At 38.8% G+C, this 26,921-nt stretch overlaps 1 protein-coding gene across 5 annotated transcripts in view; it reads left to right on the top strand.

Annotated features, from left to right (window-relative positions):
• Window positions 1-26,921, top strand: part of ATP9B (ATPase phospholipid transporting 9B (putative)) — a 318,545-nt gene that overhangs the window by 261,443 nt on the left and 30,181 nt on the right. For all 5 annotated transcript variants that reach the window (XM_050941785.1, XM_050941787.1, XM_050941784.1 and 2 more), the window contains 3 exons: window positions 8,938-9,186; window positions 21,392-21,553; window positions 24,561-24,653. In XM_050941785.1, coding sequence (XP_050797742.1) covers window positions 8,938-9,186; window positions 21,392-21,553; window positions 24,561-24,653 — 504 coding nt within the window. The remainder of the gene's footprint in view (window positions 1-8,937; window positions 9,187-21,391; window positions 21,554-24,560; window positions 24,654-26,921) is intronic.

Raw genomic sequence — 26,921 nt, 5'->3', positions numbered from 1 at the left:
TTGTTCCTTCCTAAGTGGAGCACTTTGCATTTATCTTTATTGAACTTCATCCTGTTTACCTCAGACCATTTCTCCAACTTGTCCAGATCATTTTGAATTTTGACCCTGTCCTCCAAAGCAGTTGCAATCCCTCCCAGTTTGGTATCATCTGCAAACTTAATAAGCGTACTTTCTATGCCAACACCTAAATCGTTGATGAAGATATTGAACAGAACCGGTCCCAAAACAGACCCCTGCGGAACCCCACTTGTTATACCTTTCCAGCAGGATTGGGAGCCATTAACAACTACTCTCTGAGTACGGTTATCCAGCCAGTTATGCACCCACCTTATAGTAGCCCCATCTAAATTGTACTTTCCTAGCTTATCTATAAGAATATCATGCGAGACTGTATCAAATGCCTTACTGAAGTCTAGATATATCACATCCACCGCTTCTCCCTTATCCACAAGGCTCGTTATCCTATCAAAGAATGTTATCAGATTAGTTTGACATGATTTGTTCTTTACAAATCCATGCTGGCTATTCCCGATCACCTTACCACCTTCCAAGTGTTTGCAGATGATTTCTTTGATTACCTGCTCCATTATCTTCCCTGGCACAGAAGTTAAACTAACTGGTCTGTAGTTTCCTGGGTTGTTTTTATTTCCCTTTTTATAGATGGGCACTATATTTGCCCCCTTCCAGTCTTCTGGAATCTCCCCCGTCTCCCATGATTTCCCAAAGATAATAGCTAGAGGCTCAGATACCTCTTCTATTAACTCCTTCAGTATTCTAGGATGCATTTCATCAGGCCCTGGTGACTTGCAGGCATCTAACTTTTCTAAGTGATTTTTTACTTGCTCTTTGCTTATTTTCTCTTCTAAATCAACCCTCTTCCCGTAAGCATTCACTATACTAGACATTCCTTCAGACTTCTCAGTGAAGACCGAAACAAAGAAGTCATTAAGCATCTCTGCCATTTCCAAGTCTCCCGTACTGTTACCCCCTCCTCATTGAGCAGTGGGCCTACCCTGTCCTTAGTCTTCCTCTTGCTTCGAATGTATTGATAAAAAGTCTTCTTGTTTCCCTTTATTCCCATAGCTAGTTTGAGTTCATTTTGTGCTTTTGCTTTTCTAATCTTGCCTCTGCATTCCTGTGTTATTTGCCTATATTCATCCTTCGTGATCTGCCCTAGTTTCCATTTTTTATATGACGCCTTTTTATTTTGTAGGTCACGCAAGATCTCAAGGGTAAGCCAAGGTGGTCTTTTGCCACATTTTCTATCTTTCCTAACCATTGGAATAACTTGCTTTTGGGCCCTTAATAGCGTCCCTTTGAAAAACTGCCAACTTTCCTCAGTTGTTTTTCCCCTCAGTCTTAATTCCCACGGGACCTTGCCTATCAGCTCTCTGAGCTTACCAAAATCCGCCTTCCTGAAATCCATTGTCTCTATTCTGCTGTACTCCCTTCTACCCTTCCTTAGAATTGCAAATTCTATGATTTCATGATCACTTTCACCCAAGCTTCCTTCTACTTTCAAATTCTCAACAAGTTCCTCCCTATTTGTTAAAATCAAGTCTAGAACAGCTTCCCCCCTAGTAGCTTTTTCAACTTTCTGAAATAAAAAGTTGTCTGCAATGCAGTCCAGGAACTTATTGGATAGTCTGTGCCCCGCGGTGTTATTGTCCCAACATATATCTGGATAGTTGAAGTCCCCCATCACCACCAAATCTTGGGCTTTGGATGATTTTGTTAGTTGTTTGAAAAAAGCCTCATCCACCTCTTCCACCTGATTAGGTGGCCTGTAGTAGACTCCCAGCACGACATCACCTGTGTTTTTTACCCCTTTTAGCCTAACCCAGAGACTCTCCACCCTTCCGTCTCCTATGTCCATCTCCACCTCAGTCCAAGTGTGTACATTTTTAATATATAAGGCAACACCTCCTCCCTTTTTCCCCTGTCTATCCTTCCTGAGCAAACTATACCCATCCACACCAACATTCCAGTCGTGTGTATTATCCCACCAAGTTTCAGTAATGCCAATTATGTCATAGTTGTATTTGTTTATTAGCACTTCCAGTTCTTCCTGCTTATTACCCATACTTCTTGCATTTGTATAAAGGCATCTAAGATACTTGTTTGATTTTGTCTCCCAGCTTTGCCCTGACCCTCCTTCCTCTCTGCCATTATAGCCCGTGCTCCCTCCTGCTTCCAACCCATCTCCCAGGTCTTGTTCCCCACTTTCCTGTGGGCTTTGCTCACCTGTCCCCGTCGAACCTAGTTTAAAGCCCTCCTTACCAGGTTAGCCAGTCTGTGCGCGAATAAGGCCTTTCCTCTCTTCGAAAGGTGAACGCCATCTGTTCCTAGCAGTCCTTCCTCAAGTAGCATCCCGTGGTCGAGGAAGCCAAAGCCCTCCTGGCGACACCATCTTCGCAGCCAGGCATTCACCTCCACAATGCATCTGTCTCTGCCCGGACCCCTACCTTCAACAGGAAGAATGGAAGAGAATACCACCTGCGCTCCAAACTCCTTAACCCGTACTCCCAGAGCCCTGTAGTCACTCTTGATCTGCTCAGCATCACACCTCGCAGTATCATTTGTGCCCACATGGATGAGTAGCATGGGATAGTAGTCAGAAGGCCGGATAATCCTCGACAAAGCCTCTGTAACATCTCGGATACGGGCCCCTGGCAGGCAGCATACCTCCCGGGATGAACGGTCAGGGCGACAGATGGGTGTCTCCGTCCCCCTCAGCAGAGAGTCTCCAACCACCACTACCCTACGTTTCTTATCAGTGGTGGCAGCAGACCTCCCAGCCTTAGGGGTACGAGACTTCACCCCCTTAACTGTTGGGGGTGATTTCTTCTCTGCTGTATCTTTTACCACAACAGGAGGGTTCGCAGCAGCGGTGGAGCACTGCCCGCTGCTAGAAGTAACCAGCTGGCCGTGTCCACCCTGAGCCTCCTCCTCCACTGGTGTGTCAGGTACACCCTGAGGCATCTCCTCTTCCACTGCAGTGTCAGTAGTCCCGTCAACTGGGACAGCACCATCAGCTGTCTCCACATGGATACTGTCCAGGAATTGCTCATGGACATAGATGTTCCTCAGCCAGGCCACCTCCTCCTGTAGCTCTCCCACCTGCTGCCTGAGAGATTCCACCAGTAGGCACCTTTCACATTGGATGCCACCCCCAGCCTGGATATCAGTAAGTGGAAATTGCAAATTACAGTCTTTGCAAGCCCACACCAGAATCTGGGTAAAAGCATCCATGCTTTGGTGCTCTGTCTGGCTACAGGCGCAGGTGGAGGAGACAGAAGCAGTGCTGGCACAGGTGTTACGGGTCCTCCTCACCATTTTAAGCCTCCCTCTGTCAAAGTCTCAAATTCCTGTCTACAGCTCTCTGTCCGCTCCTCTTTGCTGTGAACAGAAGGGTTTTCGATGTGGCTCAGGTTATGGGTTCAAGGGACCAATGGGTCACAGATGAGACCAACAAGGGAGCCCCCTCCCTTCCTACTCCCCTTCCAAACTCCCTTGCAAAACTCCCTGTTAGCAGCTCCTGTTCGCTAAGCTCCCTGGTCACTTGTGCGCAGCTTTATAAAGCCCTGGCCTGAGTGAATGCCCCGCCCACTGGTTAAGGCTCAGCCAATTACCAGAGGCTTCTAGCTTTCAAACCTTCCTAGTAGCTCCACCTCCAACTGCCAGCTACAGCACACGGTCCCCACAGATGCTGTCTGTGCTCCTCCTTCACCTGGAGAACTCCCTTGCAAAACTCCCTGTTAGCAGCTCCTGTTCGCTAAGCTCCCTGGTCGCTTGTGCGCAGCTTTATAAAGCCCTGGCCTGAGTGAATGCCCCGCCCACTGGTTAAGGCTCAGCCAATTACCAGAGGCTTCTAGCTTTCAAACCTTCCTAGTAGCTCCACCTCCAACTGCCAGCTACAGCACACGGTCCTTCAAACAAACAGACCAAACAGACTGACAAACACAAGCTCAGCACACAGCAAGTAACCCCCAAACACACACACAAACCCAAACACTGCAGACAGTCACTTACCCCACAGATGCTGTCTGTGCTCCTCCTTCACCTGGAGAACTCCCTTGCCAAACTCCCTGTTAGCAGCTCCTGTTCGCTAAGCTCCCTGGTCGCTTGTGCGCAGCTTTATAAAGCCCTGGCCTGAGTGAATGCCCCGCCCACTGGTTAAGGCTCAGCCAATTACCAGAGGCTTCTAGCTTTCAAACCTTCCTAGTAGCTCCACCTCCAACTGCCAGCTACAGCACACGGTCCTTCAAAAGACAATGGACAACACAGCTATTCACCCCCCAAAAAATCATCAAACTCATTCATTTTACATTCAACAACAAACATTATCCAAACTGTGGGTACTAGGATGGGCTCCCTCTCCATGGGTCACCTTGAAGAAGAATTTCTGGACAAAGGCACCACAAAGCCTATTTTATTCCTGAGATACATAGATGATATTTTCATCCTCTGGACAGATGACTTAAACTCCCTCATAGATTTCCACTACTGCTTCAACAACCACCACCGGTCCACTAAACTCTCTCTGGAACACTCCCACACTAGCATCAAGTTCCTGAACACCATGATCAGCTTCAGAAGTGGAACCCTACAGACAGTGATAGACAAGAAACCCACAGATCACCATACCTACCTTTACAGATGCCATAACCACCCCAAACACACCAAGAAATTTGTTATCTGCAGCCAGAGACTCAGATACCACAGAATATGCTCTGAGGAGAAAGTCCAGGATAAGTGACACCTTAAAATACTCAAAACCACCTTCACCAAACAAGGACACTCCACCAGAGAAGACAATCACATCAAGAACTGGGCCTTCAAATATCCTGAGAAAACGTGCTTCAATACAGAAATAAAAACCTCTCTGGTCATACACCCCTAGTTGTCATCTACAACCCCACACTGGAATCCATGAAAGGTATCATCAAACAATTGCACCCCATACTTGATGGTGACCTCATTCTGAAAGAAATCTTTCCTGAACATACCTCCCTCCCCTTTTAGTATTCAGACAACCCCCCAAACTCGCCATGCTGACCATCAGAAGCAAGCTCCCCACAGACCAGGATACACCAACCCAAAGGAGCACCAGACCCTGCCAGAACAACAGATGCAACACAGAACCTGCAGTCATATCTCCACTGTGCTATGATCAATACCACTGACAACACACCTTTTAAGATCCATGGGTCCTAGACATAGAATCATAACGTTGTACGCCTCATCCAGTGCACTGAATGCCCAAGTAACAACTGTGTGGATGAAACCAGACAATCACTACACACTCAAATGAAGTCAGACATGAAAATGATAAAAGACAAACACACTGTTTCACCTGTGGATGAATACTTTTTACAGACCGATCACTCTATATCTTATAAATCCTCTTCCTTAAAGGAAACCTGCATATTTAAAAGACAAATCTGGGAGCTTAAATTCATAACTTTGGTAGACGCTAAAAATCATGGACTGAATAGAGACATAGATTTGATTTATTACAGCAATCTGTAAGCCACTAACCCCCTTTTTTTATCCTATGACTATAGGGTGTTGATGGGTCACTTCACCTTGAATGGTCTCAGAATATATGCTGGCTACTTATGTTAAGCTATCTGTTCGATCTTGTATTTAGCAGTGACACTCTGAATACCTTTCCCAAACCTGAAGAAGAGCTCTGTGTAACTCGAAAGCATGTCTCTCTCACCAACAGAAGTTGGTCCAATAAAAGATATTACCTCACCCACCTTGTGTCTCTGTCAATATACATTGTCACAATTGGTGGCTGGTGTGCTGTACAGGCCAGGGTCTCCGTGGGGCCAACTCCAGAGTAAATCTGAGCACAGGACCCAGGAGGGGACTAATGGACCCTGTACATTATACAGACTGAACTCTCCCTCATCTGTGTCCTCATTCCCCCTTTGCAGCAGAAAATATTGGGATGAATCATGAATTGTGTAGGAGGGGTTTGGCTAAGCGAGCTAAACCTTGGTTCCTTGGTTGTGTGGTGTGGGACCATTTAACACCATACTTAACTCAGTTATTACCTGGTAGAGAGGGAAGAGGTTGGTAGACAAACCCCGTTTAATATTAAAACAAATACAGTTGTGGACTGCAGCTTTAAATCCATTTACTTGACTATATCTTTATTCTCCTGCATGTCCTGATCAATATATCTGCTTACTTAGCTGGTATCTATGTTAAACAATAGCTTTATTATGGAACAATACATCTTGGAAATGGGATATAGAGCTTTTGTTCCTCAAGATCAACAGTCCAAATTCAGACCAGAATAACAGTGACTGAAAGTCATTGCCATCTGATGGCTGTTAGATGGCTTGTGTAAAAAGAATTGTTAGTCCTAGTGGATCATGTTAGGTGTCTACAGTAACAACAACAAAACAATTCCAGTTGTCAGTCTCAGCAGAGTGTCCTAGGGCTGACTGGGAGTGGAGACTGAACTACAGTTTTAAACTAGAGGTCTATTCATAAACACTAAATTGACATTGTTGGGGGGGAATATCTCTAATTAAAAAGAACTGCACGCTTCATAAATGTTTGCTTACCTAAAAGATTAGCTTATTAATTTTAAATTGTAATAAACTTTTAATATTTACTGCTATGCGACAGACTGAATATTTGTAATTGTGAGGCATTTACCTCTGAAATTAAAAAAAAAATGAAGAAAAATTAGTTTATTTTTCCAAGTGTGGACAAGGATTTTCCAAATCCAGATTAGCAGTTACTAGCTGACAGAAGGCAACTTTGCTATTTTTCTAGAACTTCTTTCTGTATTTCAGTGTTGTGTATTATAACTTAATAACATTTAAATAATATTTTAATTATTTTATATGTTGATAGCAACTACTGCAAACAGAAAATAAAGGAACCCTTGTACACAAAATAAACTATTCAACAGTTATTTCAATCAGAAATGTATTGTGAGGTTTTTTATTTAAGCTATGGTAATAAAAGCTGCGAGTTAGACAGGCACCGGTTCTTATGTGACATTGATTTTTATCGCTTGTTTGTGTTCTGTTTTATTAAGATGACAATAGTCTAGTAGGTCCACTGTAATGCAACACACAAATCTATTATAACCTGATTATATTTCCCCACTGGAAGCATTTTGTGATAGAGGGCATAATCTTTAATGGAATTTGTGTGAAATTAAATTATACAAGCATCAATAAACATAACATAATTCAGAAGGAGTAAATCAGCTTAATTTATTTGCAGCTGTAATGCCATCAGTGTTAGCAGAATGCAAATGCAGAGGTTTAAAGCAGTAGCTGAAAAACAGTGCCAGATGAGCAGAAAGTTAAACCCTTTATTAGACAGCACTGTAATTTGATGGGCAGAATGTTCACGGTTCAGCAAATCAGTACATGCAGTTGGGAGGGAAAAAAGGGCTTGGTTTCTAAAGAGAATTTCTGAGTTACTCTGAAGTGAACAGAAAAGTGTTTGATAGTACTGATGAGATGAAGGGAGGTTATTTCATAATCTGACCAAAAAGGCCTCTTCCCAAGTAGATTAATGACCAAATATAATCTGTTTCACCTCAGAGATAAATGCAGTTAGGTTCAGCTGAGCATGGCTGGAGTATAACATGAACTATGGTGCTAAATTGGTGGTTACTGTAACAGCAACATGATTTTAAAGGGAAATGGATACTCTTATTCTCTTTGCTACCTGCCAAATGGATAGCTTTTACATTTAGATTTTTCTGTCCTGCCCAAGCCAGAAAAATTTTCATGCTGAAATAAAAGCAATTGTTACATGAACTAGGTTAATTCATATAGAAATATGTTTCATTAACATGTAAAATCAGTAATTTGTATATAGTTCCAAAGGTGTATATTGTGCTTTAGAGGCAAAGAAATAGACATGGGCCAAGATTTTCAAAACAGACTAGTGATTTTTAGGTATCTCCATTTTGGGGTGTCCAACTAGACACATATTAAAGGAACCTGATTTTCAGAAAGTCCTGGGCATCCACCCTCTGAAAAGCAAGCTCCTTTTCAATGTTTCTAGTTGGACACCTAAAACTTGATGCACACTAACACTAGTCACTTTTCAAAATCTTAGCCATAGTCCCCGTCGTAAAGAACTTCTATTCTTAATTGATCACAGGAAGACTAAATTGTAAAGGAGAAAACAACATGCATGGGAGAGAAAGGGGTAAGGAAGAAATACAGAGAAAAAGCTTGTCATTTTTTTTGGTGGTTCCATGCACATCCAGTTAGTTACTGGCTTAAAAGTGCAGTTCTTATTTTAAAAGGACCGAATTAGAGGCTTATAATTTTGAAGGATTGTAGGAAAAGGTGGGTTTTGAGGAGGGTTTTACAGGAGAAGAGGAGAGCTCTGTGGCCCACAGTGTCAGGGATCAAAACAAGAGCTGTTTTAAGTAGCCCCTTTCATTAGATACCTGCTTTAACTTTGTTGACTGAATGGATATTTTAAAGTCCTGGGAAAGGTGACCTGTAAAACTAGAATGGAATAATTATAATACATTGTCAGATGATAGCAGATTATTGAAAAATGCATTTGCTCCTCTAATGCAAGTAGACTCAAATTAAAATACATAAAAAGTAGGAGAGTGATAGCTCTGAAAAGAGACAGGCTTAGTAGGTTGATGTTGTGTCTGCATATGCACATTGCTCTGCCAGTATAGATCAGCACTAAGGTGCAACACCCCTTGCATATTCCTGGGTCTCTTCAAAGCCAAAAGCTGCCAACTATTGGAATGGTGGTTTGATCACAAGCATGGAACTCACAAGTAGATTGAAACAGTTCCTTCATACAGTTGTTTTCAAGGGGTAATTTTTCAGGTGTACATTGACATTCGTCTAGTTTCTTTCTTTTTTTGGATTTATTCATTATTCATTGCCTTGGGTGTGTGTTTATTATGTTTTAAAGATGCATTCCCAATCTAGTGGAAACAGTACCAGCTCGACACCTTCCAGAAAAGTGCAGTCTTCAGCACCCAAGGTACGCAAGACTGTCAGCAGTCGGATACATGAAGCAGTGAAAGCTATTGCTTTGTGTCATAATGTCACCCCAGTATATGAATCCCATGCTGGAGTGAATGGAGAAACAGAATATGCAGAAGTGGATCAGAACTTCAGTGATGAAAATCGAACTTACCAGGCTTCTAGTCCTGATGAGGTTAGTGTGCCATGTTAAAATGTTTTAGTTTGTGAGTAACATTGTTTCTAAAAAAAAATATATATATATTTAACAGAAAAAGAGAACTTTGAGTGAATTAGTATTTTTTGTGGGGGGGAGGAGTTCACAAAAAAAGTTGATTACTATAAACATATAGAGGAAAGAAAATAATATGCTGATTTGATGGAGGAAAGGTCTGATATTTTGTACTTAGAGTTGGTCTTAACTGTTTGACTGAGTCAAGTTGTGGAATCAACTTTGTGGGTTTGATATGAAAGTACTGCACTTGGTAAAGTCAATAGTTGGATGTGTAAATTGATTTTCAGGACCTTGCTCCAGAATATAGTCATGCAACAGACATTCTAAAGGGTTACAAATCTAGACTCACAATGACAAAGAAACAGATTCCCCCTCACAAACATGAGTGGAGCGGTGGGTGACACTACTCATTAGGTGCACAAATGGATTTAAAAAAAAAATCTATGCATAGAGGCCATTTAGTTCAAGCAACAGTAGACAACCTGAAAGCCTTGGATTTAGCCAAAGTTTTAAAATGTTCAGCACAAATTAAAGCTCAAATTCAGGAAAGGACATAAGCACATGCTTAACTTTGAGCATGTGATTAAATTCCATTTCAATCAATTAAGTCTTAAGCTCAAGTCCCACAGATGTCAATGGTACTCTGCATCTGATCAAAGTTAAATACATGCTTAAGTGCTGCGCTAAATAGGGATGCATTCTTGAATCAGGGCCTAAATGTATTATCCATGTTAGCTGATAAAATTCTTCAAAGGAGTATATTCATGGGCGTGACACAAGGCACAGGATTCAAAATTCCATAGAAGTGACCCATAGAATGACAGTTAGAAATATATTAGTTGTACCTTGTGTGAGAAATAAAAATACAAAGTAGCATATTTTTTATCCTAATTTAGATCTCCATAAGCAAACGTGAGGAGTCAAATATGATTTGTATATTTAAAGAAATATGTATGGGGGGAGAGATAGGTCAATGGTTTAGCATTAGCCTGCTAAACCTAGTTCAATCCTTGAGGGGGCCTGTTAGGGGTCTGGGGCAAAAATCAGTACTTGGTCCTGCTAGGGTCCCTTCCAGTTCTGAGATAGGTCTATCTCCATGTAAGTGTTAATAGTGCCTAGAGGCTGCAGTGGATATTTTACTGTGCTTGCTATAAGTGTTACATAAATATTAAATATTTCATCATATAAAATATCAGCACTATTCTAGCTGCTCAAGTCACACTTTTTCATTGTAGAAACAAATTACAAATAGTATTTTTAGGAAACTTTGTCCTCCTTATATTTATTGTCAAGTGCTTCATATAGAGCCAACTAGCATGACTTGTGGGTATTTCATATGCTATAATGACTGTCCATAGGGTCTAGGAACTGTAAAGTGAACCCATATGGATAACTGGCTAAGGCATTCATCCCTTTCCTTAAGATTAAAATCAAGGTAGGATTTCAGACATCCTGCTTTGGGTATATAATCAATAATCCACAATCAGTTGTAGGCATTTCTATGGGTTTACGTAATGTATATGATCTCGATGAATGGAGATAAGCAGAAATTGTGTTTCTGCATACCAGTCATGTTTGGAATTTATTATAAATATATAATTTGTGTTACCATATTTGCATATTGATTGTTGGATCATATTCTAGGCTACCAAATACCTCAAAACACTGAGGAAGAAAGATACTGTAAAACATCATAAAAATGGATTTTTTTAGATAAGAAAATAACTAAATATAAAGAGGAGATGACTAAGGATGTAATGCTTCTTTGACCCTGGAAACAAAGAATGTCCTAAATCACAGGAATAGAAACCCAGACAGTAACCCTTTGCAAATTGTGCCCATGTGGAAGTTGTGTGTGGAGCCTGAAAAACTTGCTATAGAAGAGCACAGCTCCACTTTTGTCTAGTGGATGGGGGCAAGTGTAAGAATTTGAGGATAGCATGAAAGTGCTTGACTTCTGAAGGTAGGTAGAAATTTGACCTAGCAGAGAGGAAGAGTAGTTTGATGGGTGCTGAAAAGACAAATGGTGGATTTTAAATGAAGGGTCGAAGGGAAATCAGGAGCTTATTGGATTAATGCTGGGCTCAAAGGGTAGAAGAAGCAGGCCCTGTGTTACTGATATGGTGCGGAGGAGCAGTAGGGAGTGTGGTCATAGGAAATTGTTGATGCTGGGCCAGGTGGCTCAGGAACAGGACTGGAAGCTGATGGAAGAGCAGGAAGGGAGATTTTCCAGTTGAGGGAGAACTGGATCAAAATAACTAGCTGGCTGAGTGTGTGAGAGTTGCCTCACATGGGAATGAGACTTCACAGTTTGAAGGGAAGAGGAGGAAGGAAAGTAGTGGAAGACAATTAGGGCCGGCTCTAGCAATTTCACCACCCCAAGCACGGGGGCACGCCACAGGGGGCGCTCTGCCGCTCACCGGTCCTGAGGCTCCTGGTGGACCTTCCGCAGGCGTTTCTGCGGACGGTCAGCTGGTCCCGCGGCTCCGGTGGACCTGACGCTAATAATAATAATAATTCCAATGGTCTGCGGGAGGTCCACCAGAGCCGCGAGACCAGCGGACCGTCTGCAGCCACCGGAGCTGCCTGCCGCCCTCCCAGCAACCGGCAGAGCGCCCCCTGCGGCGCGCTGTGGCCTGGAGCCGGCCCTGAAGACAACATGGGGCTGGAAGGGGGCATGGTGTAGACTGGTTTTAAGGGAGAGGAGCCATAGTTGTACATCTTAGGAGGGCCATGTATTCATTCACCCAAACTTGTGAATTCAAACTACAAACTAATGAAGCAAAATCACTCACCAACTGTCTTTTGAAGATACAGTCCTAAGTGTTTTTTTATCTTTTAAAATTAATTTGCCTCTCTTTGAAACTAGTAAAATTAGTATATCAAACACGTTATCATTTAATTTAATAGGATATTGCTATTGGGTAAAAAATCACTATGAAGCCACAAAAACATTTAAATAATGTAAACATTTCAACATGACCAAAAAAAAAAAAGTGGAAAGTGAAAGACTAGGAGGTCTTTATCATAATTTTTTAAAGAGCTCTATTGATGCAATGTTTGCAAATCACTGGAGCCTAAGGAAAATAATGTAAATGGTTCATTATTTAGCTTATTGAACTTTCCTGCAGTTAGGTTGACAGATGATGCCAATGTTTCCCAATCACCAAAGTACCATTTTAAAAGCATTTTTTATTGAATAAAGTGCTCTGAATATTGCACCCTGGAGCTTTATTTAGGGAAATGGTTCAATTGATGTTTTCTGTTTAACCTCAGCATTGACCTATCACAACACATTTTGTTAATAAACAACATTATCATTTAATAGACTTAACCAGTTTTATACATTGTACTTCCTCAGTATTACAATTCTGCTCTCTTAGATTTTGCTTATGGATCTGGAGTGATTGTATTCTGTTGAAGATTGTTATTTTATTGGTGGCCTTCTGTCTTATATAATCTAGTGTTTGTCATTTTTGTAAGAGACATTACATGAAAAATTATAGACAATTTAACTATAAACAGTTCTTCCATGTGGGAAAACACAGGAAACATTTAAATATTCTAATGAAAACAAATTACAGACTTAATGAGTTGACATGATGAATTCATTTGAAATTCTTCACAATCCCATTTATATATGGTATTGTGACACAAATGCACATTTAGGAGTAGATACATTCACCATAAAATATGTAGTCATTGTCTTAGAGTAGCCTGAGATAAATAACTGATTTTGTATTCTTAATGTGAACCCTACTTATGCCAGGCTCATTCTTTCTTATGATAAGTGATCAATATTTCATTTTCTCTGTAAAAGTGGAAAGTTTCATTTGTCTATCACTTCTGTCCTCTATAGCTACAGCATAGCAAACAATGGGTACACGCTAGGAAAGTCATTGACAAAATCTAAAACAACTCTTGCTCAGCTATCATAAGTGTATGTCCACATCACTTGTGGAAAGCCCGTGCTAATCTAATGAACAATCATAAAAGGATATAAACTAAGTAGATAAAGCAATAAAGTACAAAGGTCACAGACCCAAGTAATTCAGAGGCATGCTATGAACAGGAGCCTTTCAAGACCTTTGGCCTCCTTTGGTCAAGAAAGATAGATATGTCATGATTTTTAATGACTGCTTACTCTCATCTAGTACTTGTTTATTGGTTATGCGTTTTCCTGCATTGTTCTACTCCCAAACATCTAATTCCAACATTTGGAATATTTAAATGTTACAGTAAGATATGACCAGTCATCTCATTCAAATGTTAATGTGCAAGAGATAAGAGTTGCTAAAATTAATTACAAGGATACAAAGCTGATCATTTGAAAAGGGAAATGATATGCCCGTAGTGAAGCAGCTTTTGTGTTTACAAAAGTAAAGCTGTAATGTATGAGACATGTTGTATTGTTTAATTCATTTTTGTGTGTGTGCTTATTGAAGCAAGACTAACTATGTTGTTTTGTCAATGTATTTGTGAAGAGCAAATTATTCAGTAGCATAAAACCATCACTTCAATGACCTTCGAGACCCACAAAGAATAACTACTCCATACCCTATCTTGAATATTGACTGGCGTTTTCCCAGATGATCAGATTGTCGTTTTAAGTTAATCATTTGATTATATTTAACCATGAATGTTCCTGATTAAAAATAATAAAAAATGTCAATCACTAAATCGTCATTTGTAAATATTAACGGGAATTCAGTCTCTGAGTATTCTTCACTGCTAATTGGAATCATCTGAACTGTTGCTGAACAAGTGGGAAGAATTCCCCAAAATCTTTATAGAAAATAACTTGAACAGTTGGAAACACTCAGTATTAGAGAAAAAATTCTCCCCCCACCTCCACCTAGTCTCAAAGAATAGTCTTAATTTTAAAATGGTGTGTACGTACCCTGTGTATCCTTTGTATAGCAGGTTGATTTTGTGTAAATTGCAAGTAACTCTGTTGGCTGCAGTGAAGTTATTTGCAATTTATGCTGATTTAACTGAAAGTGGAGTTTGGTTCATGGGCTGTAAAGTACACTGAGCAAATATTATCTGAAAGATTTAGAGTAGTTACATGCCTCTGTCTGAAGAGGTATTTGAATGTGGTTTCAAGAAACATCTTATCGTTTTCTCATTGCCAAGATGAGGCAACAGTTTAAATCTGAGATATACCGTACACTTTTTACAGTATTAGATATGTTTGATTCAGATCACCATCCAAAAGTTTACATGCATAGCTCAACTTTATCTGAACTTATCCAAGCTATCTAACTATGTTATAGAATGCCATCTAGATATAATCTGTTGCAAAACCCAAAGCAGTGAGCTATATCCTTGTATCCAACCATGTGCTTCACAATGCAGGGCCAAAAGTGAGTGGGGAGAAGAGAGGAGACAAGCAAGAGGGGATCTAGCTTTATGCCCTCAGTCCTGTGGTTGCGTGTTCTGATTCAATGCTTAAAGCAAGTAATAGCAACCTTAGGGTATCTCTTTGAGTATGAGTACACTTTGAGCTGGGAATATGATTCCCAGCTCAAGGCAACATACCTGTGTTAGTGCTAATTGAGCTAGTGCACTAAACATAGAGTGTAGCTTCTGTGATGTGAGCTATGGGAGGGTCTAGCTGCCCTGAATACATCCTAGGTTCTCAGATGGGTATGTACTCAAGGCAGCTAGTTCTTCATGCTGCCGTGGCTACGCTTCCTTTTAGCACACTAGCTAGATCACAGCTAATGTGAATATGTCTCCTCAAACTGGAAATTACACCCCCAGTTCAAAATGTTCATACCCTACCTTGCACCAGGTGTAACAGCCCCTGTGGGCCATTCTAGCAATTGGAGAACTCCAAAACAGAGCAGTGCTCCAGATATCCCCCTTCCTTGGTTATGTCCACTATGCCAAGCACTGGGGGAGGGAGGTGTCATCTAGAACTGGAAACATCAAGGGATCTCCAAGTAACCAGAAATTAGAACTGGCTGAAAAAAATTCACTGTAACAGCTACTTTAATTGGAAAATGCTACTTTCTCAAAATTAAAACATTTTACAGGAATGTGTCAATTTCAACAAAATTTCCTGCAGAAAAAATTTGAAATTTTGAATCAAAATGGAATATTTCATTTAGAATTTATTTTTGTTCTGACTTTTATTTTAATATTTTATTATGTATGTAGTTTATAGTTTGTTTTGACATTATCAAAATAAAAAAAATGGATAGTTATTTTGATGTTTCCGAAATGAAATATTTAGCAATTTCCATTCTGAAGTAAATTTCAAAATACTGACTTTTTGTCCCAGTTCAGGACTAAAGGAAAATTCAAAATGTCAGATTTTCCCTCGAAATGGAAACTTGGTTTTCCGACCAACTGTACCAAAATATTGCATTTCCAGCTACTCTGCATTGCTGGAGTGTTGCAAAGGAGTCATAGGGTTTGGCAATGAGACAACATCCTTTTTTAAAAAAAACCTGCATAAGCACTAGTTAAATATCACATCATTAATAAAAACTAATCACATAAAAATGTGGAGAGGAATAGTTAAGAACAGAAATCTTATGCAACACCCAGAACTAACAAACAAATGTATTGTTCTTATCAGGTTATAAAGGTGTTACCAGTCTCAGCTGGTAGTGGGTATTTGGATAGGCAGCCTGAGCTCCTGAGAGGGGAAGGGAAAGACAGGCTCAGTTGCTCTGAAGCCTTCTTTCCACCTCTTCTTACCAGAATTCATGTGAAGATTGTTCCTCTGTGAAGATGAAACAAGAAAAGAGATGAGGCTTCTCTGACTCTTCCTCGCACCCAAATGGCTAGGCTTTGCACTTAAAAATCCGTTGCGGGGTCTGTTTCATTCTCCCGCATATCTTGAACAATGCATATTTCATCAAAAACATCAACCTTAACTCTGACTAATACATTGTTGACTTGAGGCTTAGTTGTTGTTGTTTTTTTTTTAAGTATCTTTCTTAACTTGTTAAATAGGAATATTAACAGCTAATATCTGTACATAATTTTGTGGTAAAGAATTTGTTACTGCTGTTTCCTAAGAATAAAGTTACAGATGAAAGTTAGTGGGGAAAATGTAGTACATGAGTGATTAATAATAAAATTATGTAGATTGAGTTTTTCAGGCTGATCAGTGTGACAACTGTGTGTACATGTATGCATTTTATTTCTTTTTCAAAAAGCTATTTATATTTTGAGATTGATGAAAGAATAGTATTTATTTTAGGTTAGAAGTAAGACAGCTGTTATAAAATATGCATTTTATTACTTGATTAGAATAATGTTTTGTTGTATGTGCAGTGTAAGATTTATGATTCCTTAATCATTCATTTTCTTATCTTTAATAAATACTAGGGTTTTATGACTGATGTGATAGGTAACTACATTGTTCTCATTTAACAACCTTATCTATTTTTACGGAGTTTTCTGGAAACTTCCAGTAAAGTTTTACATCTTTCAATTTGTGCTTTTGCTAGGCAAATGATACATGATTTAAATAGACAGGATAGCTAGGTTGCCAAATTATTAAATGAAAGGAGTGTGACGTGTTGTGCAAGCTACTAATGGCTCTTGTGGAGCCCTGCCTCGTTTTGCATGTACCTCACAAGATATGCGCATTCACTAAGTCAGCCACACAGTCATGCAACAGTACAGTCTGCCTTCACTCCTCATGTTGGTAAAAATACTAAATGTCCTACTAAGTTAAATGCCAACTTGAAATACAGGTTTCTTTGTAATGCAGTTAATGCCTAACCTATTAGCCCATTGTGCTTGCTGGCCAAGACATTGTACATTGCATTGCAGTCAGTGTAGTGCTTTTTTCTTATGAAAAAATCTCAAAACACTTAAAACACTACAAAAGGAGGTAAGCATAATTAGTCTGGTTCTGCTGTTCTAGATAAGTACAGCTATCATAAGAGTAACTGTTATAAGAGTCACTCTATCCTAGATATGGGTCTGCCTCCTCAGAGATTAGGTTGGAGGCAACTTTCTTTGTAAGCTTTGGCATGTCTGTTCCTTAGTTACCCCATTCTAAAATGCCAAGGAAAGTATTTGGTTTTGCCTTAAAAGTACTTGGTAAAATCACTTTTATTGCTTGTCCTTCAGGCTGGGCGGCCACTTGATACTACTTTAAGAATTATTTCGCTACTGATGGAGAGGGACAGTATCCATAGACACAGACCATTTTAGGTGGAACAGTAACCACTGATAGCAAATTAGCCCATCTGAATTCACATGACTGTTATGACTACTTAGATTACTGGATCAGCTTATTAATTCTGAAATGAATACATTAAAAAAAAAGTAATACCTGTTTCTGATGCTCATTCCCAATTCCCATGAAGGGATGGGGAAAGAGACATTCTGCTACGCTGGTGGCAATAGCCATCACCAGCAGCTCTTCTCCATCATGTTCCATTACTGCAGCTTCATTCACTTTGTGCTCTAAGGCTTTCCTTGGTATTTGTACCTCAAAATGCATCATGCTTCAGAAGCTACAGAGAAAGTGAATTTTACTGTTAGAGTTTCAGAAGAGTGATGCAGAGGAAAGGAAATAGAATTGCAGTAGTAAGCCCCAGAAGAGTGGCAACTGCCCCAAAGGCAGGGGATATGTTGGTATGGCCTTTCCTCTTGCCCTCCGCTGGTATTCACCACATAACTGATATATTTTCAAATACCCAGTTTGAGTATTCATGCCAATTCTACAATTCTTCTATTAACACTTCTGTGTATCTCCCCCGCCCCGCCCTCTTTGCAGCTGGTCATTATATTTTTAGCACTGAAATGTCTGTATTAACAAAGGTATTCTGCATTCAAAAATATATATTAAATCAATGTTATATTGAAAAAGCAAAACCAAGTATAGCATTCAAATCTAATTTTCATAAGTCAGGAGAGTATGAAATAAGGAATGTAACTTAAATATTGTTTGTTTTTATTTTTTAGTCTCTTTTAATGTGTTCTTATTGCTATGACAGAAAATATGGGAACTGTGTGGTGCCCAAAATAAGAACTCCAAATTCTCATAGTTATTAGCCAAAATATAGTATGTATATTTGCTAAATATGCTATATATATACATCTGTAACATATGCTAACCCCCAAATTTTTAAAAATAGGATCCTAATGTTAAGATACTAATTTAGTGGCCTGATTTTTAAAAGTGATGAAAACCAAGCAGCTCCTATTGACATCAAAAGAAAATACAGGTGTTCAGCATGTTTGAAAATCAGACCTCTTACTTAGGTGCAGAAACATTAATTTAGGAGCCCAAGATTAGACTCCCTATTTTTAAAAATCTTAGCATAAGCAAATAAGGTATCTGCTTTATTTGTAAAATGTAGAGAGTTTGTGTCCTTTTAAGGTTGAACTACTAACATCTATATACATTTTCAACTTGAGAGTGTGTATATTTATTCTTACCACTTTTTCTAAAGAAACAAATTATCTGATCCAAAACATTTGACGTGCCAAACCTCAAATTAACACTAAATAGAAAAGAGCAGTTCAGCTTTATAATGATGTAAGTATAAAATCAAGCATATTAGAGAGGTTAAGCTCTTCAAATGGTAAAGTTAAACACAACACAACTAAGACTAACTCTAATTAAAATAATTTGCAGCCTGCTGGGGGAAGGGGTTGATTTTTTGGTTTTTGTGGGGATTTTTTGTTTGTTTTGTTTTAGAGACTAGGCTGCCCACACTGTCCTATTTAGTAAAATTTATTTCCCTGTATAAGCATTCTTCTCTGCTTTGAATTCCTTTGTGCAGCTGATCCAGACCTTTGCTGGTTATTTTGTACAGCAATCTTTAAGTCTTCAGAAAGAGTTTGACACTTTTTCCCCATGGACCCCCAGGCTGCCTATGACTGAAACCCAAGTACAGAATTGGAGCAAACAGGAAGATAAGAAGAGTGAGGTTAAGCCTTTCTTTGATGGAAGTTAGCCCTTTAGTTCAGGCATGAGATCTTGCAGGAGGACAGCCTGTTTTCGCATGCACAGAACAATATTTGGAGAATCAACTTAGGAATATTAGAGAACTCTGGGTATTTGAAGCTAGGACTTAACAATATCATTCTCAATGCTGTCAGGGTCCTGTTGGTCAAACACATGTTTTAACTGGCTGGTACCAGTTTAAAGTTAACATGATTATCTTAAGTTGAAGCCTTTCACCCACACAGTTGATTCTTGAGCCATATTATCCAGCTGTGATCCACTAGTGATCAATTCTAAACAAACTTCATAGGGTTGTAGCCCAGGTATAATCTAAAATGACTGTGTTACAAACTGCTAACTCAAATGGTCTGTGAAGCCAAGCATGAACTAAATAATAAACAGATGTGAGTCACCAAATATAGAACACTCAAGTCCTAGCTGCAAAGGGACACAAATGAGATGATAGGGTATTAGCAGAAAGATGCAATTTACAGGTCAGAATGTAATAGTAACCTTTCATGTGAAAATTGAAAATTAACCTTGGGAGTATTGGATCATTTGCAGCTTTTGTGGTAGTTTTATTGTAGAAGAAAATCTTTAATAGACTTTCACTGTGATTTTGGAACTAACAATGTTGTTTTTAAAATGTTCTTATTCTCCTCCAGTAACCATCTCTTTTCCATATTTTCATTTATTGGTGCCTACAGTGAATTTACAGGCACTGACAACATCCTGTATTAGTTTGTTAGAGCACTCCGGCCACCTCCTTCTAATTTAACTTCCCATAAGGGGCTACATAAAGTGATCTACTCACCTAGGGGCAGATTCTCACCTGGCATGAATTGTCATGACTCCACTGAAGTCAATGGAGCTATGACAATTGATGCCAGCTGAAGATTTCAGTACTGCTTTATGCCAGTTTAGGTTTAACTTTTGGGAACAAAATTGACCCCAATGCAGAGGCCCTGTACAAGGACCCACTTATGAAGGCCCTCAGTACAATAGTCAGTTTCATTCTTAAAAACTTAGGGCTAGATTTTTAAAGGCAACTAAACACCTAATCCAGCTCATGGTGAGGTTTGATAAATAGGGAGGGGGCAGAGGAGTAGAATTTTGGAGGATAAATCTATTAGCATATATTACCAATTAAAAGAATATGGAATGTTTTTGTATATCAAAGAGTGATAAAGCAAGTTTCCTAACTTAAAAACATTTGGCTAAATAATTCCAATGGTCATTATAACACTATTGAAAAATAGGATACCACAGTATGTAAAGAACACTGTGCACAAAACAGAAGGTAAGCAGCATATTACTAAGTTTTTAGCAACTTTTCAAAATTGCTGCTTCATTAGAGGAAAAATATGAAGTTCTCAACAATTATTTTGCAGTTCCCTAGGGTGTGCATTTAAGATGCAATGGAATTAATTTTAGCCAGTGTTTATGAAATTTGTACAATGCAGCAGTCCTCCCTGTCATCACCCTTAGGAAAATAAACTACTTTTCTAAGCACTTTTGGTTGATCTAGATTTGTAAAGGGTTGTTTCATATGTGGTTTACTAGGCAGAAACCCAGATATAGTATATTTTATAAGAAAAGTAATCAACTTTTAAGTTTAAGTAACTACAATATGCTGAAAAACATTAAGTAATACAAGCTTTATGTTGTCTGTTTAAAAATTATAATAAGTAAACATCTATGAAACCACAAAGTTACAAAAAATATTTAACACGGAATTATTCTCATTACTTTGTATTCATTGGTTTTTTATTAATGTTTTTTGAACATTGTAGAAAACAGATTTATTTATTATGTTTTGCATACACCCTTTGGTATGTCTTCTGTTAACTCTAAATGAACACATTCCTTTAGTAAAACCATTTTAGTATGAGAATTGTTAAAGAAAAATATTTCTACACAGTACACTCTAATGATGGTACAACCTCTTTTCAGTGAATAAGAAATAAGTGAATTTCTGTGTATAAGAAATAAACTCAAATAAACCTGTTTGTATGCTTTATAGTGAGTTTATAAAAATACACATACCATTATTGTTGTTTTGTCATCTTATACAAAAATATTTCCATGCTTAAATTCTGTAGCACTGTACATGAGATTTGTTTTTCTTAGTGTCTTAGGGAAAGTCTTGACCCTTAACCTGAAGTCAGTTGTTTGGCTTTAGTGTAGTTTACACAAGGGTATAATTGACCTTTAACACTTCAACGTGCTTTTCTTTAGGTAGCTCTGGTACAATGGACAGAGAGTGTTGGTCTTACTCTGGTTAACAGGGATCTGACCTCAATGCAACTGAAGAGTCCAGGAGGACAAATTCTGACGTATTATATTCTTCAAGTTTTCCCCTTCACATCTGAGAGCAAACGGATGGGAATCATAGTCCGGGTAAATGTTTTGAATATTCTTTAAATTGTTTTTTACTTACTAAGAGGTTTTTTTTAACAGTGTACCTGTTTATTCAATATAAATGTGAACATTTCAAAGTATGTATAGTTTAGATATTTTGTAAACTTTTCAAATATAAAACTTGAAAGATTTGTAAATAACACTCATTTGTCAACAAAATATTCAACAAGATACTTTAGAAAATTAAGACAAGGTCTCTGCTGCAAGGTGCTCCATTTAGGCGGAACTCTCCAACAACATGGGGCCACATTGACGTCAATACTTCATGCATAGAGCAGCTTCCACAATCACAGCCTAAAACTCCAGTTTTAATTTCCCCATTGTACTATTATAGTTCTGTTAACATTCCAAGATTTAAGAGTAATATTCAAGTACCAAATGTACTTTAATATACAGGGGCAAGTTAATGACCAACAGTGCCCGAGACACAAGTGCCCAGATCCACAAAGGTACTTAGGTGCCTAAGGATATGTCTACACTGCAATTAAAAACCCAGGGCTGACTCAGGCTCCCAGGGTTCAGGCTACGGGATTCTTCAATTGCCGTGTAGACTTCCGGGTTTGGGCTGCAGCCCAAGCTTGGACCCTCCTATCTCACAGGGTCCGAGAACCTGGGTGCCATTCCAAGCCCAGAAGTCTACACTTCAGTTAAACAGACCGCTTAGCTTGAGCTCCATGAGCCCAAATCATCTGGCACAGGCCAGCCATGTGCCTAATTGCAGTGTAAACATTCCCTAGGTCTGAAGTTTAGAGGCACATGTCCCGGTTTTAGTCTTCACTATGATCCTAATAACTCCTAACTCTGTAGGCGCTTAAGTTTTCAGGGTAAAAAATCTCTAAGCACCTAAGATTTTTACATCTTGGCATGTGTACTGCTGCCCCCCCCCCGGGTATTTATCTCTTTTGTATGCTCCAGAGTGGCCCACAAACCATGGGAAGATAGACATTCACCTGCCTATCTCATGTACAGGGTCCAATCAGGTAGGCCTGCTCAGAGGCCGCCTACTAGAGTAGGTCTTATTCAAAATCTGGCTGGTGGTAGTGGTGGTGCCTACCTTATAACTTATAGCCCAGTAGTTAGAGCAATTGCCTGGGATATGGGAGACTCAGTTTCAGTTCCCCCTCTGCCTGAGGGGAGAGAAATGATGTGAAAAGGGGACTCCTACTCTTCAGGAGAATGGTCTAACAAGTGAGCTATGGGATATTCTGATGTAGGACTCCCTCAGTCTCTCCTGTTGAAGCTGTTCCATTTTCAGGTGTTGTGGATTGCAGTGTTGTTCCTGTGATTTTCTAGGCACCTGAAAGGTAGGCATTGCAACACTCAGCATTGCAATACCTAGGTCCCTTCGTGGATCCTGGCCAAAGTGCTAGAAATAGAGGTTCCTAAGGGAAATGTTGAAACAACCTCAACCACAGCAACCAAAAATACTCCATAGTAATACAAGGAAGAATAAATTGAATTAGGATTGTTTTTGTAAAACAAAGTTGGAAATACTTTGATAACAAAAGGACTGACCTCAGAAGCTGGCAATTCTGTTGTCTATTTTTGATTTTTAGAACCTGGTTGTAAAATAAAGTGTATTTTTCAAAAAGTTTAGCAATGATTTGTGGTCATAAAGTTTAATTGATAATTATATTACCAGTCACTTTTGGGGAAGTGCAGCTGCACAAAAATATCTTTAGACTTTATTAAGAAAGTGATTTATAAATTGTGGAATAACAATTTGAGAGATATTATGTAACTTTTTATTACTGTATCATTGTATCAAATTATTTTTCGTTAAAATACAGTGCAACTCCTTGAAGTATACAATATCTCCAGCTTACCTCTTTCTATTGTCTAACTGGATTGTAAGCACTTCTGGGTGGGAATATAGTCCTCCTTTCCATTTTCAAAGCACCTAGCCAGCATTTTATAGTATACAAATAATAATGTATAATACACCAGGGCTTCTGGTTTTTCTTTTTTTTTCTTTAGGGCTTCATTTATTTTGAGCGGTTTTTGAGTTTTATTTAGGTGTCCACAATTCAGGGCTTTTTCATAGTATGAATGTTTTATAAATCACACCCCTGTTACTGGGGTCCGTGTTACTGTTCCATGCAGATAGGCCTTTAGATACAAATAACCATTTCCAGTGTTTATTGGATAAACACTAATTTTATTTTTAATTGGGAGTGTTTTGTCGGTGTTATCAGTTAAAAACTAAAATCAGCAGCCCTATTTATAATCTTAATGTGAAGACTTATGTATCTGAGGGAAAGGTGGCAGCCTTAATACAGAAATGTATTTGTGCTGTATACCACAAAAGAGGCAGAACCTGCCAGTAGTTAGAACAGGGTCTAGGAGTTAAGAAATCCAGGCTTTATTTTCAATTCTGCCACTGTGGTACTTCGGGTTTTTTGGGGCAAATCATTTAGGCCCACTATTCAAAAGTGACCCCTGTAATTTTGCCTTCATTTTTAGAGCAACCAACTTTTAGCTATTTAAGGATTGATTTTAAAAAATGCTAAGCACCTGTATCTTGCATTGACTTAATTTGGAATCGTAAGTGTTCAGCATCTCTGTAAATCAGACCTTAGAGTTGGACACCCAAAAACTGAACCCTCCCAAAATTATAGATCACTTTTTGAAAATTTGGGACATTGCCTCTCTTCCTCGGTTTCCCTTGATATATAAAATGTGGTGCAGTCAGTTTACTCTATCAGTTTGTGGATTTTAGTTGTGAATATGCCCCAACAGGTGTGCACATTTTTATGGATAAAATTAATTAAATTGGGTAATAAATCGTGCTGATTTTTTTGTAAAGTGCTTTGAGAACTTGTATTAAAGGTGCTATGTATATGTTAAAGGGGTATGGTCACTGCTATTGGCTATTTCAAATTTGTTATACTGTATTAAAGTATAAGCGGATTGCTTTGAAGATACGGTCATTTTGATTAAACAATATGGACAAAATATTTCTTCTACTGTTTTTCTAAAATTGCAGGATGAATCTACTGGAGAAATCACCTTTTATATGAAAGGTGCAGATGTCGCAATGTCCACCATTGTACAGTACAATGACTGGTTAGAAGAAGAGGTAAGAAACAGCATGGGTAGAACTGAGCAGAAAATTAAGTAGAAGAGACTGTGTACTTTATTTTGTCATGGAGATATATTTTATAGCTGAAATTTGCGAAGAACAGAAGGAGAAACCACCATGTCGTCTTTACCACAGATATTGGAATAGGTTCAGAAACGGAAATATTAAATCAAAGCAGTAATGGATTGTGAAATGCAATTAAGTGTCTCATGAATAGGTTTTAAGGAATTGCAATTGTTTTCAAATTTTGTATCACCCAGAAAGGAAAGCAGAGGTGATAGTTTTACTGAACAACATAGCGACCTAAGACTAAGGATATATTTGTCATGCTGAATGTCCCTTACAAAACAAATGTACACGTAAAACCCAAATACTTTTGAGAAGTTTTCTGTATATAGCACCGACTAGTATCTTTACTGTTACAATTGGCTGGGAATCCTGAAATACTTCATGGATGTAGCCAAAATTAAATAAATTTACTTAACCATGTGTGTATAAACGTAATTTTTTTAGTAATATAAGCTCCATATATATATTTATATATATATATTTATTTGCACAAACTACATTTCAAAACTGCTTAAATATTTTCCACTGTGTTGCTATACTAGGCACCAGTAATCATCCTAACCTGACCCTGCCTACAGACGTTATGGTAATACAATGATCACACCATGTATGTTCATAATGGTATTGGCAATATGAATCAATATCTGCTTCAGGGTGGTTTGATTTAATCAGAGACATGAATAAATTAAATTCCCTCAAGACCTAGCAAAATGTCATAAAAATTACTTTTGGCGATAATGATACACAATTAATTGTAAAATACTTGTTTAATTTATTTAACATTGAGGTCAAGTCAATAAGTGTTTTGCACCAGACAGGAAGCATCAGGCTTGTTTTTCGTTAAGACCATTGTTTTATGCCTTTTTTTTTAAAAGACTACTTTTAGAGTGTAGTCTTTTGATCGGCAAGAAATGCATTTGCTACAGAGAAGTCATATTTCCTTGACAATCATTGCTTGGCTCTATCGCATATGCTTTAACCATCTAAAAGATTAGTATAACCAATTCTAAAACTTCAGTCAAAAGGAAGTCTCCTTATTAAAAAGATTAACAGGAGGAATCCAAGTGACCTAACTAACAATAGCATACTGTGTTATCCTGTAGGAGAACCAAAGTGAAGGTTTTTTCCTGATTCAGTCTCTAGCTATTCCAGATAAGTAACTACGGGAACAAATTCATGACTGTTAAAGATGGAAGGGGAAACTATAAGTCTATTTACTGTAGTATATCTTGCTAGAGCAAGATTTTCTTTACAATATATTCTTTAGTACTTTGGTCTATCCAGTTTCACATGTCTCTGCAGTCACAGGTGCCGATTTTCCAAAGTGCCGAGGGGTGCTCGACCCTCAGCTTTGCTCCAGGCCCTGCCACACTCCTCCTCTTCCCCCAAAGCCCCACCCCAACTCTTCCTGCCCCTGCACCACTCCCACCCTGCCCCTTCCCGCCCAGTTCTGCCCTCTCTCCTGAGCACTCCGGATCCTTGGGGAGGGAGGGGGAGGCGCTGATCCATGGGTCCCGCCGGCGGGCAGGAAGTGCTGAGGGGGAGAGCAGATGAGGGGCTGCCAGTGAGTGCTCAGCACCCACCATTTTTTCACTGTGAGTGCTCCAGCCCTAGAGCACCAGGGAGTAGACGCGCCTATGTCTGCAGTACTCTCAAAGCTTTCAGCTCTTCATATGGCTCAGTAGCAGCAGGTGACTCACTAACATTTGACTCCATCATTGCTATTGGTATCATAGCTGGAACTGCATTTATTTTCATGGAAATTTTAAGTTATTTTACAGATATTTTCAAATTGTGTTTTCAGTTATAAGCGACCTTCGTCTGCCCAGTGTCTAAAGTTATGTGTTTAGCTAATGTTTTTTAAACTGGCACTGCTAAAGTTAGTACACATTACAGTTACATTCTAGAAGGATACTATTATTTGTTTGTACTGCTTTAAATAATGACTGACAAAGCACAATATGGTGATAAAAGTAATAATGATAATTACTCCAGCCAGGAAAGGTTTGGCCTTTTAGAACTCGCTACTCAAATAATTAAATTTAAGCATCAGAGGGAAATAAAATTATGAAATGCATAGACCAGTCAAAAAACTAAAATAACAGCACCTTGAAAGAATAAAATTACAGAGAATATATGTGCATTGCAGGAATTACCAAGAAGAAACAACAATAATAATAATAATAATAATAATAA

This window comes from Gopherus flavomarginatus, chromosome 2 (genome assembly GCF_025201925.1).
Source record: "Gopherus flavomarginatus isolate rGopFla2 chromosome 2, rGopFla2.mat.asm, whole genome shotgun sequence".
NCBI classification, from domain to species: Eukaryota; Metazoa; Chordata; order Testudines; family Testudinidae; genus Gopherus; species Gopherus flavomarginatus.
Note: the sequence above shows the minus strand (reverse complement) of the source record. Positions and strands in the feature narration are given on the sequence as shown.